General features: G+C 60.4%; 1 protein-coding gene across 1 annotated transcript; it reads right to left on the bottom strand.

Moving 5' to 3' along the window:
• Positions 1–11088: 11088 nt before the first annotated feature.
• ndufb11 (NADH:ubiquinone oxidoreductase subunit B11) lies at positions 11089–13353 on the bottom strand (the record flags this gene model as incomplete). Its single annotated transcript, XM_059643964.1, has 2 exons — positions 13110–13353; positions 11089–11219 (listed from the first exon to the last, which is right to left on the bottom strand). Coding segments are annotated over exons 1-2 (332 nt in total), but the record flags the coding sequence as incomplete, so codon positions are not given.
• Between the last annotated feature and the right edge of the window lie 1925 nt (positions 13354–15278).

The following is a 15278-nucleotide window of genomic DNA, read 5'->3' as shown; positions in this document are numbered from 1 at the left end:
CGATCCCCAGGTCAGACGTCCATCCACCCAACGCCAACCCCAAACCCTACGCCAGCCTCTTGCTCTCACTCTGCCCGGGGCTCGCGTGCCCAGGCTCCTACTGACAGCATCACCCTCCTGGGCGCACACACCCCCTGCCCCAGCCCCTGCCTCCCCTGATTACGTCCCCCTTCTCCCTCCCCAAACCCCACCCCACCCACCTTCCCAAACCTCACCCACCCCACCACACCCTACCCACCTTCCCTCCCAAACCTCACCCCCCGACACCACACCCTACCCACCCTCCCTCCCCAAACCCACACCACACCCTACCCACCCTCCCCAAACCACACCACACCCTACCCACCCTCCCTCCCCAAACCACACCACACCCTACCCACCCTCCCTCCCCAAACCACACCACACCCTACCACCCTCCCCAAACCACACCACACCCTACCCACCCTCCCTCCCCAAACCACACCCCCACCACACCACACCCTACCCACCCTCCCTCCCCAAACCACACTACACCCTACCCACCCTCCCTCCCCAAACCACACCACACCCTACCCACCCTCCCTCCCCAAACCACACCACACCCTACCCACCCTCCCTCCCCAAACCACACCACACCCTACCCACCCTCCCTCCCCAAACCACACCACACCCTACCCACCCTCCCCTCCCCAAACCACACCACACCCTACCCACCCTCCCTCCCCAAACCACACCACACCCTACCCACCCTCCCTCCCCAAACCACACCCCCCCCACACCACACCCTACCCACCCTCCCTCCCCAAACCACACCACCCCCACACCACACCCTACCCACCTTCCCTCCCCAAACCTAACCTCACCCCCCCGCCACACCACACCCTACCCACCTTCCCTCCCCAAACCTACCTCACCCCCCCGCCACACCACACCCTACCCACCTTCCCTCCCCAAACCTAACCTCACCCCCCCCACCACCACACCCTACCCACCTTCCCTCCCCAAACCTAACCTCACCCCCCCCACACCACACCCTACCCACCTTCCCTCCCCAAACCTACCTCACCCCCCGCCACACCACACCCTACCCACCTTCCCTCCCCAAACCTAACCTCACCCCCCCCACACCACACCCTACCCACCTTCCCTCCCCAAACCTCACCCACCCCCCCACACCACACCCTACCCACCTTCCCTCCCCAAACCTCACCCCCCCCCCCACACCACACCCTACCCACCTTCCCTCCCCAAACCTAACCTCACCCACCCCCCCCACACCACACCCTACCCACCTTCCCTCCCCAAACCTCACCTCACCCCCCCCCCCCCACACCACACCCACTACTACCCACCTTCCCTCCCCAAACCTCACCCCCCACCCCCCCACACCACACCCTACCCTACCCACCTTCCCTCCCCAAACCCCCAGCCTCAGGTCGTGCTGAAGCAGAGCTGACAAACACCGAGGGACGTGCAAGAGAAAGCAGGAGATGTCGGGACCTGGGAGGTGGTGTGGGGGTTGGGTTTGAGGAAATCAGGTTCCCCAAATCTCACTGTGGGAGGCTATTTCTGGCAGCTGTCTGACTTAACAACCAGTTCACAGGCACAAAGGAAAAGATAATCTCAGCCTCTCCCTCCAAAATAATCAGCGAGTCACTGCAACACCTTCATCTTCAGCAACACATGAAAAAATTTCCCTTCGGCAACCCTCAGCCAGCCCTGAGTGACTGACAGGGAGCAGCACAGAGACGCAGTCAGAGTGCGTAACAGGGAGCGGGAGACGGAGGTACAGAGAGTGCAAAAGCGCGACAGAGAGAGAGTGAGAGAGAGCGAGAGCAGGGACAGAGAGAGAGAGAGAGAGAGCGAGAGCAGGGACAGAGAGAGAGAGAGTGAGAGAGAGAGCGAGAGCAGGGACAGAGAGAGAGAGAGAGAGCGCGAGAGCAGGGACAGAGAGAGAGAGAGAGAGCGAGAGCAGGGACAGAGAGAGCGAGAGCAGGGACAGAGAGAGAGAGAGAGAGAGCGAGAGCAGGGACAGAGAGAGTGAGAGAGAGCGCGAGAGCAGGGACAGAGAGAGAGTGAGAGAGCGCGAGAGCAGGGACAGAGAGAGAGAGAGTGAGAGAGAGCGAGAGCAGGGACAGAGAGAGAGAGAGAGAGCGAGCGCGAGAGCAGGGACAGAGAGAGAGAGAGCGAGAGCAGGGACAGAGAGAGAGAGAGAGCGCGAGCGCGAGATCAGGGACAGAGAGAGAGAGAGCGAGAGCGCGAGAGCAGGGACAGAGAGAGAGCGAGAGCGCGAGAGCAGGGACAGAGAGAGTGAGAGAGAGCGCGAGAGCAGGGACAGAGAGAGAGAGCGAGAGCGCGAGAGCAGGGACAGAGAGAGCGAGAGCGCGAGAGCAGGGACAGAGAGAGAGAGAGTGAGAGAGAGCGAGAGCAGGGACAGAGAGAGAGAGAGAGCGAGCGCGAGAGCAGGGACAGAGAGAGAGAGAGCGAGAGCGCGAGAGCAGGGACAGAGAGAGAGCGAGAGCGCGAGAGCAGGGACAGAGAGAGAGAGAGAGCAAGAGCGCGAGAGCAGGGACAGAGAGAGAGAGAGCGAGAGCGCGAGAGCAGGGACAGAGAGAGAGAGAGAGCGCGAGAGCAGGGACAGAGAGAGAGAGAGAGCGCGAGAGCAGGGACAGAGAGAGAGAGAGAGCGCGAGAGCAGGGACAGAGAGAGAGAGAGAGAGCGAGCGCGAGAGCAGGGACAGAGAGAGAGAGAGCGAGAGCAGGGACAGAGAGAGAGAGAGAGCGCGAGCGCGAGATCAGGGACAGAGAGAGAGAGAGCGAGAGCGCGAGAGCAGGGACAGAGAGAGAGCGAGAGCGCGAGAGCAGGGACAGAGAGAGTGAGAGAGAGCGCGAGAGCAGGGACAGAGAGAGAGAGCGAGAGCGCGAGAGCAGGGACAGAGAGAGCGAGAGCGCGAGAGCAGGGACAGAGAGAGAGAGAGTGAGAGAGAGCGAGAGCAGGGACAGAGAGAGAGAGAGAGCGAGCGCGAGAGCAGGGACAGAGAGAGAGAGAGCGAGAGCGCGAGAGCAGGGACAGAGAGAGAGCGAGAGCGCGAGAGCAGGGACAGAGAGAGAGAGAGAGCGAGAGCGCGAGAGCAGGGACAGAGAGAGAGAGAGCGAGAGCGCGAGAGCAGGGACAGAGAGAGAGAGAGCGAGAGCGCGAGAGCAGGGACAGAGAGAGAGAGAGAGCGCGAGAGCAGGGACAGAGAGAGAGAGAGAGCGCGCGAGAGCAGGGACAGAGAGAGAGAGAGAGCGCGAGAGCAGGGACAGAGAGAGAGAGAGAGCGCGCGAGAGCAGGGACAGAGAGAGAGAGAGCGCGAGAGCAGGGACAGAGAGAGAGAGAGCGCGAGAGCAGGGACAGAGAGAGCGCGAGAGCAGGGACAGAGAGAGCGCGAGAGCAGGGACAGAGAGAGCGCGAGAGCAGGGACAGAGAGAGCGCGAGAGCAGGGACAGAGAGAGCGCGAGAGCAGGGACAGAGAGAGCGCGAGAGCAGGGACAGAGAGAGCGCGAGAGCAGGGACAGAGAGAGCGCGAGAGCAGGGACAGAGAGAGAGCGAGAGCGAGAGCGCGAGAGCAGGGACAGAGAGAGAGCGAGCGCGAGAGCGCGAGAGCAGGGACAGAGAGAGCGCGAGCGCGAGAGCGCGAGAGCAGGGACAGAGAGAGCGCGAGCGCGAGAGCGCGAGAGCAGGGACAGAGAGCGCGAGAGCGCGAGAGCAGGGACAGAGAGAGCGAGAGCGCGAGAGCAGGGACAGAGAGAGCGAGAGCGCGAGAGCAGGGACAGAGAGAGCGAGAGCGCGAGAGCAGGGACAGAGAGAGCGAGAGCGCGAGAGCAGGGACAGAGAGAGCGAGAGCGCGAGAGCAGGGACAGAGAGAGCGAGAGCGCGAGAGCAGGGACAGAGAGAGCGAGAGCGCGAGAGCAGGGACAGAGAGAGCGAGAGCGCGAGAGCAGGGACAGAGAGAGCGAGAGCGCGAGAGCAGGGACAGAGAGAGCGAGAGCGCGAGAGCAGGGACAGAGAGAGCGAGAGCGCGAGAGCAGGGACAGAGAGAGCGAGAGCGCGAGAGCAGGGACAGAGAGAGCGAGAGCGCGAGAGCAGGGACAGAGAGAGCGAGAGCGCGAGAGCAGGGACAGAGAGAGCGAGAGCGCGAGAGCAGGGACAGAGAGAGCGAGAGCGCGAGAGCAGGGACAGAGAGAGCGAGAGCGCGAGAGCAGGGACAGAGAGAGCGAGAGCGCGAGAGCAGGGACAGAGAGAGCGAGAGCGCGAGAGCAGGGACAGAGAGAGCGAGAGCGCGAGAGCAGGGACAGAGAGAGCGAGAGCGCGAGAGCAGGGACAGAGAGAGCGAGAGCGCGAGAGCAGGGACAGAGAGAGCGAGAGCGCGAGAGCAGGGACAGAGAGAGCGAGAGCGCGAGAGCAGGGACAGAGAGAGCGAGAGCGCGAGAGCAGGGACAGAGAGAGCGAGAGCGAGAGCGCGAGAGCAGGGACAGAGAGAGCGAGAGCGCGAGAGCAGGGACAGAGAGAGAGAGAGCGAGAGCGCGAGAGCAGGGACAGAGAGAGCGAGAGCGCGAGAGCAGGGACAGAGAGAGCGAGAGCGCGAGAGCAGGGACAGAGAGAGCGAGAGCGCGAGAGCAGGGACAGAGAGAGCGAGAGCGCGAGAGCAGGGACAGAGAGAGCGAGAGCGCGAGAGCAGGGACAGAGAGAGCGAGAGCGCGAGAGCAGGGACAGAGAGAGCGAGAGCGCGAGAGCAGGGACAGAGAGAGCGAGAGCGCGAGAGCAGGGACAGAGAGAGCGAGAGCGCGAGAGCAGGGACAGAGAGAGCGAGAGCGCGAGAGCAGGGACAGAGAGAGCGAGAGCGCGAGAGCAGGGACAGAGAGAGCGAGAGCGCGAGAGCAGGGACAGAGAGAGCGAGAGCGCGAGAGCAGGGACAGAGAGAGCGAGAGCGCGAGAGCAGGGACAGAGAGAGCGAGAGCGCGAGAGCAGGGACAGAGAGAGCGAGAGCGCGAGAGCAGGGACAGAGAGAGCGAGAGCGAGAGCGCGAGAGCAGGGACAGAGAGAGCGAGAGCGAGAGCGCGAGAGCAGGGACAGAGAGAGCGAGAGCGCGAGAGCAGGGACAGAGAGAGAGAGAGCGAGAGCGCGAGAGCAGGGACAGAGAGAGAGAGAGCGCGAGAGCAGGGACAGAGAGAGCGAGAGCGAGAGCGCGAGAGCAGGGACAGAGAGAGCGAGAGCGAGAGCGCGAGAGCAGGGACAGAGAGAGAGAGAGCGAGAGCGCGAGAGCAGGGACAGAGAGAGAGAGAGCGAGAGCGCGAGAGCAGGGACAGAGAGAGAGAGAGCGAGCGCGAGAGAGCAGGGACAGAGAGAGAGCGAGCGCGAGAGAGCAGGGACAGAGAGAGAGCGAGAGCGAGAGAGCAGGGACAGAGAGAGAGCGAGAGCGCGAGAGCAGGGACAGAGAGAGAGCGAGAGCGCGAGAGCAGGGACAGAGAGAGAGCGAGAGCGAGAGCGCGAGAGCAGGGACAGAGAGAGAGCGAGAGAGCGAGTGCGCGAGAGCAGGGACAGAGAGAGAGCGAGAGAGAGAGAGCGAGAGCAGGGACAGAGAGAGAGCGAGAGAGCGAGCGCGAGAGCAGGGACAGAGAGAGAGCGAGCGCGAGAGCAGGGACAGAGAGAGAGCGAGAGCGAGAGCGCGAGAGCAGGGACAGAGAGAGAGCGAGAGCGCGAGCGCGAGAGCAGGGACAGAGAGAGCGCGAGCGCGAGAGCAGGGACAGAGAGAGAGCGAGCGCGAGAGCAGGGACAGAGAGAGAGCGAGCGCGAGAGCAGGGACAGAGAGAGAGCGAGCGCGAGAGCAGGGACAGAGAGAGAGCGAGCGCGAGAGCAGGGACAGAGAGAGAGCGAGCGCGAGAGCAGGGACAGAGAGAGAGCGAGCGCGAGAGCAGGGACAGAGAGAGAGCGAGCGCGAGAGCAGGGACAGAGAGAGAGCGAGCGCGAGAGCAGGGACAGAGAGAGAGCGAGCGCGAGAGCAGGGACAGAGAGAGAGCGAGCGCGAGAGCAGGGACAGAGAGAGAGCGAGCGCGAGAGCAGGGACAGAGAGAGAGCGAGCGCGAGAGCAGGGACAGAGAGAGAGCGAGCGCGAGAGCAGGGACAGAGAGAGAGCGAGCGCGAGAGCAGGGACAGAGAGAGAGCGAGCGCGAGAGCAGGGACAGAGAGAGAGCGAGCGCGAGAGCAGGGACAGAGAGAGAGCGAGCGCGAGAGCAGGGACAGAGAGAGAGCGAGCGCGAGAGCAGGGACAGAGAGAGAGCGAGCGCGAGAGCAGGGACAGAGAGAGAGCGAGCGCGAGAGCAGGGACAGAGAGAGAGCGAGCGCGAGAGCAGGGACAGAGAGAGAGCGAGCGCGAGAGCAGGGACAGAGAGAGAGCGAGCGCGAGAGCAGGGACAGAGAGAGAGCGAGCGCGAGAGCAGGGACAGAGAGAGAGCGAGCGCGAGAGCAGGGACAGAGAGAGAGCGAGCGCGAGAGCAGGGACAGAGAGAGAGCGAGCGCGAGAGCAGGGACAGAGAGAGAGCGAGCGCGAGAGCAGGGACAGAGAGAGAGCGAGCGCGAGAGCAGGGACAGAGAGAGAGCGAGCGCGAGAGCAGGGACAGAGAGAGAGCGAGCGCGAGAGCAGGGACAGAGAGAGAGCGAGCGCGAGAGCAGGGACAGAGAGAGAGCGAGCGCGAGAGCAGGGACAGAGAGAGAGCGAGCGCGAGAGCAGGGACAGAGAGAGAGCGAGCGCGAGAGCAGGGACAGAGAGAGAGCGAGCGCGAGAGCAGGGACAGAGAGAGAGCGAGCGCGAGAGCAGGGACAGAGAGAGAGCGAGCGCGAGAGCAGGGACAGAGAGAGAGCGAGCGCGAGAGCAGGGACAGAGAGAGAGCGAGCGCGAGAGCAGGGACAGAGAGAGAGCGAGCGCGAGAGCAGGGACAGAGAGAGAGCGAGCGCGAGAGCAGGGACAGAGAGAGAGCGAGCGCGAGAGCAGGGACAGAGAGAGAGCGAGCGCGAGAGCAGGGACAGAGAGAGAGCGAGCGCGAGAGCAGGGACAGAGAGAGAGCGAGCGCGAGAGCAGGGACAGAGAGAGAGCGAGCGCGAGAGCAGGGACAGAGAGAGAGCGAGCGCGAGAGCAGGGACAGAGAGAGAGCGAGCGCGAGAGCAGGGACAGAGAGAGAGCGAGCGCGAGAGCAGGGACAGAGAGAGAGCGAGCGCGAGAGCAGGGACAGAGAGAGAGCGAGCGCGAGAGCAGGGACAGAGAGAGAGCGAGCGCGAGAGCAGGGACAGAGAGAGAGCGAGCGCGAGAGCAGGGACAGAGAGAGAGCGAGCGCGAGAGCAGGGACAGAGAGAGAGCGAGCGCGAGAGCAGGGACAGAGAGAGAGCGAGCGCGAGAGCAGGGACAGAGAGAGAGCGAGCGCGAGAGCAGGGACAGAGAGAGAGCGAGCGCGAGAGCAGGGACAGAGAGAGAGCGAGCGCGAGAGCAGGGACAGAGAGAGAGCGAGCGCGAGAGCAGGGACAGAGAGAGAGCGAGCGCGAGAGCAGGGACAGAGAGAGAGCGAGCGCGAGAGCAGGGACAGAGAGAGAGCGAGCGCGAGAGCAGGGACAGAGAGAGAGCGAGCGCGAGAGCAGGGACAGAGAGAGCGAGAGCGCGAGAGCAGGGACAGAGAGAGCGAGAGCGCGAGAGCAGGGACAGAGAGAGAGAGAGAGCGAGAGCGCGAGAGCAGGGACAGAGAGAGAGAGAGAGCGAGAGCGCGAGAGCAGGGACAGAGAGAGAGAGCGAGAGCGCGAGAGCAGGGACAGAGAGAGAGCGAGCGCGAGAGCAGGGACAGAGAGAGAGAGCGAGCGCGAGAGCAGGGACAGAGAGAGAGCGCGAGAGCGAGAGCGCGAGAGCAGGGACAGAGAGAGCGAGAGCGCGAGAGCAGGGACAGAGAGAGAGCGAGCGCGAGAGCAGGGACAGAGAGAGAGCGAGCGCGAGAGCAGGGACAGAGAGAGAGCGAGCGCGAGAGCAGGGACAGAGAGAGAGCGAGCGCGAGAGCAGGGACAGAGAGAGAGCGAGCGCGAGAGCAGGGACAGAGAGAGAGCGAGCGCGAGAGCAGGGACAGAGAGAGAGCGAGCGCGAGAGCAGGGACAGAGAGAGAGCGAGCGCGAGAGCAGGGACAGAGAGAGAGCGCGAGAGCGAGAGCGCGAGAGCAGGGACAGAGAGAGAGCGCGAGAGCGAGAGCGCGAGAGCAGAGAGAGAGCGAGAGCGCGAGCGCGAGAGCAGGGACAGAGAGAGAGCGAGAGCGCGAGCGCGAGAGCAGGGACAGAGAGAGAGCGAGAGCGAGAGCGCGAGAGCAGGGACAGAGAGAGAGCGAGAGCGAGAGCAGGGACAGAGAGAGAGCGAGCGCGAGAGCAGGGACAGAGAGAGAGCGAGCGCGAGAGCAGGGACAGAGAGAGAGCGAGCGCGAGAGCAGGGACAGAGAGAGAGCGAGCGCGAGAGCAGGGACAGAGAGAGAGCGAGCGCGAGAGCAGGGACAGAGAGAGAGCGAGCGCGAGAGCAGGGACAGAGAGAGAGCGAGCGCGAGAGCAGGGACAGAGAGAGAGCGAGCGCGAGAGCAGGGACAGAGAGAGAGCGAGCGCGAGAGCAGGGACAGAGAGAGAGCGAGCGCGAGAGCAGGGACAGAGAGAGAGCGAGCGCGAGAGCAGGGACAGAGAGAGAGCGAGCGCGAGAGCAGGGACAGAGAGAGAGCGAGCGCGAGAGCAGGGACAGAGAGAGAGCGAGCGCGAGAGCAGGGACAGAGAGAGAGCGAGCGCGAGAGCAGGGACAGAGAGAGAGCGAGCGCGAGAGCAGGGACAGAGAGAGAGCGAGCGCGAGAGCAGGGACAGAGAGAGAGCGAGCGCGAGAGCAGGGACAGAGAGAGAGCGAGCGCGAGAGCAGGGACAGAGAGAGAGCGAGCGCGAGAGCAGGGACAGAGAGAGAGCGAGCGCGAGAGCAGGGACAGAGAGAGAGCGAGCGCGAGAGCAGGGACAGAGAGAGAGCGAGCGCGAGAGCAGGGACAGAGAGAGAGCGAGCGCGAGAGCAGGGACAGAGAGAGAGCGAGCGCGAGAGCAGGGACAGAGAGAGAGCGAGCGCGAGAGCAGGGACAGAGAGAGAGCGAGCGCGAGAGCAGGGACAGAGAGAGAGCGAGCGCGAGAGCAGGGACAGAGAGAGAGCGAGCGCGAGAGCAGGGACAGAGAGAGAGCGAGCGCGAGAGCAGGGACAGAGAGAGAGCGAGCGCGAGAGCAGGGACAGAGAGAGAGCGAGCGCGAGAGCAGGGACAGAGAGAGAGCGAGCGCGAGAGCAGGGACAGAGAGAGAGCGAGCGCGAGAGCAGGGACAGAGAGAGAGCGAGCGCGAGAGCAGGGACAGAGAGAGAGCGAGCGCGAGAGCAGGGACAGAGCGAGCGCGAGAGCAGGGACAGAGAGAGAGCGAGAGCAGGGACAGAGAGAGAGCGAGAGCGAGAGCAGGGACAGAGAGAGAGCGAGAGCGAGAGCAGGGACAGAGAGAGAGCGAGAGCGAGAGCAGGGACAGAGAGAGAGCGAGCGCGAGAGCAGGGACAGAGAGAGAGCGAGCGCGAGAGCAGGGACAGAGAGAGCGAGCGCGAGAGCACGACAGAGAGAGAGAGACAGGGACAGAGAGAGAGAGACAGGGACAGAGAGAGAGAGAGACAGGGACAGAGAGAGAGAGAGACAGGGACAGAGAGAGAGAGAGACAGGGACAGAGAGAGAGAGAGACAGGGACAGAGAGAGAGAGAGACAGGGACAGAGAGAGAGAGAGACAGGGACAGAGAGAGAGAGAGACAGGGACAGAGAGAGAGAGAGACAGGGACAGAGAGAGAGAGAGAGACAGGGACAGAGAGAGAGAGAGAGACAGGGACAGAGAGAGAGAGAGAGACAGGGACAGAGAGAGAGAGAGAGACAGGGACAGAGAGAGAGAGAGACAGGGACAGAGAGAGAGAGAGAGACAGGGACAGAGAGAGAGAGAGACAGGGACAGAGAGAGAGAGAGACAGGGACAGAGAGAGAGAGAGACAGGGACAGAGAGAGAGAGACAGGGACAGAGAGAGAGAGAGACAGGGACAGAGAGAGAGAGAGACAGGGACAGAGAGAGACAGGGACAGAGAGAGACAGGGACAGAGAGAGACAGGGACAGAGAGAGACAGGGACAGAGAGAGACAGGGACAGAGAGAGACAGGGACAGAGAGAGACAGGGACAGAGAGAGACAGGGACAGAGAGAGACAGGGACAGAGAGAGACAGGGACAGAGAGAGACAGGGACAGAGAGAGAAAGACGAGGGGAGAGGGTGGTTGGTTGAGAAGGAGACACACAAGAGGGACAGACACAGAGAGGGACACAGGCATATCGACATGCGTACACACAGAAAGCAGATGGGGGGGGTGTTTATGTCTGTCAGATTGGAAGTGACAGTCCGTGCCTTCACCCTGTGAACCCCCCCCCCCAGCCACCCCACAGAACACCAGCTTCCTGCGGTCAGTATTTACAGCGATTAGGAATAACTGAATGGGACATTGAGAGAGGAAAACTCTACCTCACCCTGTGCTGTCCCTTTCCATTTCCCTGGGGGGTGTTTGATTTTTCTTTGGGGGGGGGTGGAGAAATAGTGTAGAGGGACCTTTACTTTCAGTTCACAAGAACAGAGGGAGTGCGATGTGTGTAACTCCTTACACCAGAGGGTTAGTGTGGAGGGAGACCCACACTGTTGAAGGCAAAGAGGGCAAGGGGAGGGAGGAGTGAGGAGCGAGGCAGGAGGAGGGAGCTGGGAGCGGGGAAGGGGCGGAGAGGAGGGGGGAGGGTGCGAAGGAGGGCAGAGCGAGGCGGGGGGGGGGGTTAACTACGGACATTTTAATTTGTATCTGGGTCAGACCACCTCCTTTTCTCTCTCTTGCCCTCTCCCTCTCCCTCTCCCTCTCTTCCACTCTCCCACCCCAGCACTCCGTGTGTGAATATGCAGCACAGAGAGACACAGAAGTGCACTGCGTTCGAGGGGGCCGAGACCGGAACGCGCCCACGCCCAGATCCCAGCACCACTCACCCATGGTCTGGCAGGTAGTGCACAAAGGTGGAGCCCACCACGATGGCCAGGGAGATCCCGAAGAAAAAGGCCAGCCTCATGTTCCACACATCCACCACAGGGTCGGAGCTGAATCCATGGTAGTCAGGGTTCTGCCGGGGGGCGAAACACAGAGACGGAGTGAGAGACAATATCCCATGTTCACCAACCGCCACTCCCCTCTCCGGGCAAACCCCTGCCAGCGAGGGCACCATGTGGGGAGTGGCTCTGCTGCGATGTGGGCCTTAAATGGAGTGCACAAAGTGGCCTATCAGCCCATCATGTCCATGTTGGCCCCCTGAACAGCATCCTGGGCACAACACCACAAACATTCAACCCCAATCCCCACCCACTCTCAACTCTGTAACCCCACATTTCCCACAGCAAACCCGCACATCCCTGGGCACTACAGGACAATTTGCACGGCCAATCCCACCCTAACCCACACATCCCTGGGCACTACGGGACAATTTAGCACGGCCAATCCACCCTAACCCGCACATCCCTGGGCACTACGGGACAATTTAGCACGGCCAATCCCACCCTAACCCGCACATCCCTGGGCACTACGGGACAATTTAGCACGGCCAATCCCACCCTAACCCGCACATCCCTGGGCACTACAGGACAATTTAGCACGGCCAGTCCCACCCTAACCCGCACATCCCTGGGCACTACGGAACAATTTAGCACGGCCAATCCCACCCTAACCTGCACATCCCTGGGCACTACGGGACAATTTAGCACGGCCAATCCCACCCTAACCGGCACATCCCTGGGCACTACGAGACAATTTAGCACGGCCAATCCCACCCTAACCCGCACATCCCTGGGCACTACGGGACAATTTAGCACGGCCAATCCCACCCTAACCTGCACATCCCCGGGCACTACGGGACAATTTAGCACGGCCAATCCCACCCTAACCCGCACATCCCTGGGCACTACAGGACAATTTAGCACGGCCAGTCCCACCCTAACCCGCACATCCCTGGGCACTACGGGACAATTTAAGGTTATTTCTCTCACTCACCCTGGCCAGAAAAGGTTTTGAGGTGAAATGGAAGTCTTTCAGGATGATTTTGTATCTTTAGTTTTGGGTTATTTTCTTCACTAAAACTCATACAGGCTTCTGAAATGATTTTTTTTAATATAGGATAATTCTAAATGTTGTGAGTGATTTAAGCTGATTTCTTTTCATTCATGCAGGCTTGAGATGATTTTAAACATGATTTTAGTGTTTTTTAGGGAGATTTTGGCTGTTGACGGCTTATTAATAGCTAAAATCTTGTTATAAACTGTTGAAATCATATTTAAACAGCTAAGGTCAGGCTGACTTCAGCTGTTTATAGGTAATTGTAGCTGTTTACTGGTTGCTGGTATTAGTTTTTCAGCATGATTTTAGCTGTTTAAATATGATTTTATTGGTTTTTAAGGTTGATTTCAATCATTTGAGCGTGATTTTATTGGTTTTTCAGGAAATGGTAGCTGTTTTCCGGATGGTTTCAGTAGTTTAAACATGATTTCATTGTGTTTTGGGTGATTTCAGCTGTTTACAAGTTATTTCACTCTATAGACTGTGATTTCAGCTGTTTTTAAGATTGTTTCAGCTGTTTACATATGATTTTTATCATTTTTGGGGTGATTTCAGCTGTTTAAAAGATTATTTTACAGCTTTAACCGTGATTTCAGCTGTTTTTAAACATGAATTTAGCTGTTTAGAGATGATTTTATTATTTTGGGGGTGATGTCAGTAGTTTAAAGATGATTTTATTGGTTTTCAGGGTGATTTTAGGATGTTTTCACGAGTTTAAAGATGATTTTATTGGTTTTCAGGGTGATTTTAGGATGTTTTCACGAGTTTAAAGATGATTTTATTGGTTTTCAGGGTGATTTTAGGATGTTTTCACGAGTTTAAAGATGATTTTATTGGTTTTTAAGGTGAATTTAGCCGATTAATGGTCATTTTTTGGCGGTTCCCCGGTCTAGCCCCCCCCCCTTACCTGGTCGTACAGGTTGACCTCCGGCTGCTCCGCGCCCACGTACCCGGGCGGCAGGTCCGTGGACCCGGCCAGGGCCGTACCCGAGGCCGAGTCGGGGCCGCTGTTAGAGACGGCCCTCCGGGAGCCGGGGTGGGCCCCGGACCCTCGCAGAAGGACGCACCGAGGAACGGGCCTCAGCACCGACCGAATCAGCGCCGCCATCTTCACCCTCAGCGGGAGACGGCGACTTCCCCTTTAATTATCCCCGCCCCCCCGTCCTTCCTGCGGAGTGACGGCGATGCGAGCCAATCGGGAGGTGGGGCCCCGACACGCGACCAATAGACCATGGGAATGCAAGGGGGCGTGTCCTCGATGGGCGGGACAATAGGTGGGCTCGCACCTTAAAGACGACCATCCCGTTCCTACCATAAATATTTGGCCGACTATTTATATTCCACCTGAACACGCACACACTGAGACAGGACTCATGGTTGGGTAGCGCCCCTTCCTATGGGCCTGGGGGCCCAGGGGCAGGGCCCAGCCCCTCCTGTAGCATCCCCGAGAGGGTTGGTGCGAAAACTGAGCAAAAGGCAGAGCCGGAGGCGGTTCAGCCCTTTCACCGCCAGCCCAATTAGATGGGGGCCTGGCTCCGCGGTTTCCGCTCTCGGAGCCTGGACGGAGCGCAGGGCGGCGCGCTGAGAAGGGCACAGTCTCTACCCCACCTCCAACCCCCAACCCCCAACCCCAATCCCGTCCAGAGCTGGTCACTGCGTAACGACAGAGCTGAGGTCCGCAGGTTCGACTTCCCAGCAGGAAATATTACCTATGTTCAACGTCGGTCCATCCACATCGGCGCTGCGGTAAAGGAAACAGCCCTTAGGCCTTGGACTTCGTCAGGAGGCTGAAGAAATTCAGAAGGTCCACAAAGTGTCCGGCCAATTATTTCAGACAGTGGCACTGCACAAAGTGTCCTATTCGGACGCATAACAGCTTGGTATGGCAACTGCTCTAGGGTGGGATTGGCCGTGCTAAATTGACCCGTAGTGCCCAGGGATGTGTGGGTTAGGGTGGGATTGGCCGTGCTAAATTGTCCCGTAGTGCCCAGGGATGTGCGGGTTAGGGTGGGATTGGCCGTGCTAAATTGACCCGTAGTGCCCAGGGATGTGCGGGTTAGGGTGGGATTGGCCGTGCTAAATTGTCCCGTAGTGCCCAGGGATGTGCGGGTTAGGGTGGGACTGGCCGTGCTAAATTGTCCCGTAGTGCCCAGGGATGTGCGGGTTAGGGTGGGATTGGCCGTGCTAAATTGACCCGTAGTGCCCAGGGATGTGTGGGTTAGGGTGGGATTGGCCGTGCTAAATTGTCCCGTAGTGTCCAGGGATGTGCGGGTTAGGGTGGGATTGGCCGTGCTAAATAGTCCCGTAGTACCCAGGGATATGCGGGTTAGGGTGGGATTGGCCGTGCTAAATTGTCCCGTAGTGCCCAGGGATATGCGGGTTAGGGTGGGACTGGCCGTGCTAAATTGTCCCGTAGTGTCCAGGGATGAGCGGGTTAGGGTGGGATTGGCCGCGCTAAATTGTCCCGAAGTACCCAGGGATGTGCGGGTTAGGGTGGGATTGGCCGTGCTAAATTGTCCCGTAGTGCCCAGGGACGTGCGGGTTAGGGTGGATTGGCCGTGCTAAATTGTCCTGTAGTACCCAGGGATGTGCGGGTTAGGGTGGGATTGGCCGTGCTAAATTGTCCCGTAGTGCCCAGGGACGTGCGGGTTAGGGTGGATTGGCCGTGCTAAATTGTCCCGTAGTGCCCAGGGACGTGCGGGTTAGGGTGGATTGGCCGCGCTAAATTGTCCCGAAGTACCCAGGGATGTGCGGGTTAGGGTGGGATTGGCCGTGCTAAATTGTCCCGTAGTGCCCAGGGACGTGCGGGTTAGGGTGGATTGGCCGTGCTAAATTGTCCTGTAGTACCCAGGGACGTGCGGGTTAGGGTGGGATTGGCCGTGCTAAATTATCCCATAGTGCCCAGGGATGTGCGGGTTAGGGTGGGATTGGCCATGCTAAATTGTCCCGTAGTGCCCCCAGGGATGTGCGGGTTAGGGTGGATTGGCTGTGCTAAATTGTCCTGTAGTACCCAGGGATGTGCGGGTTAGGGTGGATTGGCCGTGCTAAATTGTCCCGTAGTGCCCAGGGATGTGCA

Source organism: Stegostoma tigrinum, unplaced genomic scaffold (genome assembly GCF_030684315.1).
Source record: "Stegostoma tigrinum isolate sSteTig4 unplaced genomic scaffold, sSteTig4.hap1 scaffold_350, whole genome shotgun sequence".
Taxonomy (NCBI): domain Eukaryota; kingdom Metazoa; phylum Chordata; class Chondrichthyes; order Orectolobiformes; family Stegostomatidae; genus Stegostoma; species Stegostoma tigrinum.
This window is presented reverse-complemented; position numbering and strand designations above follow the sequence as displayed.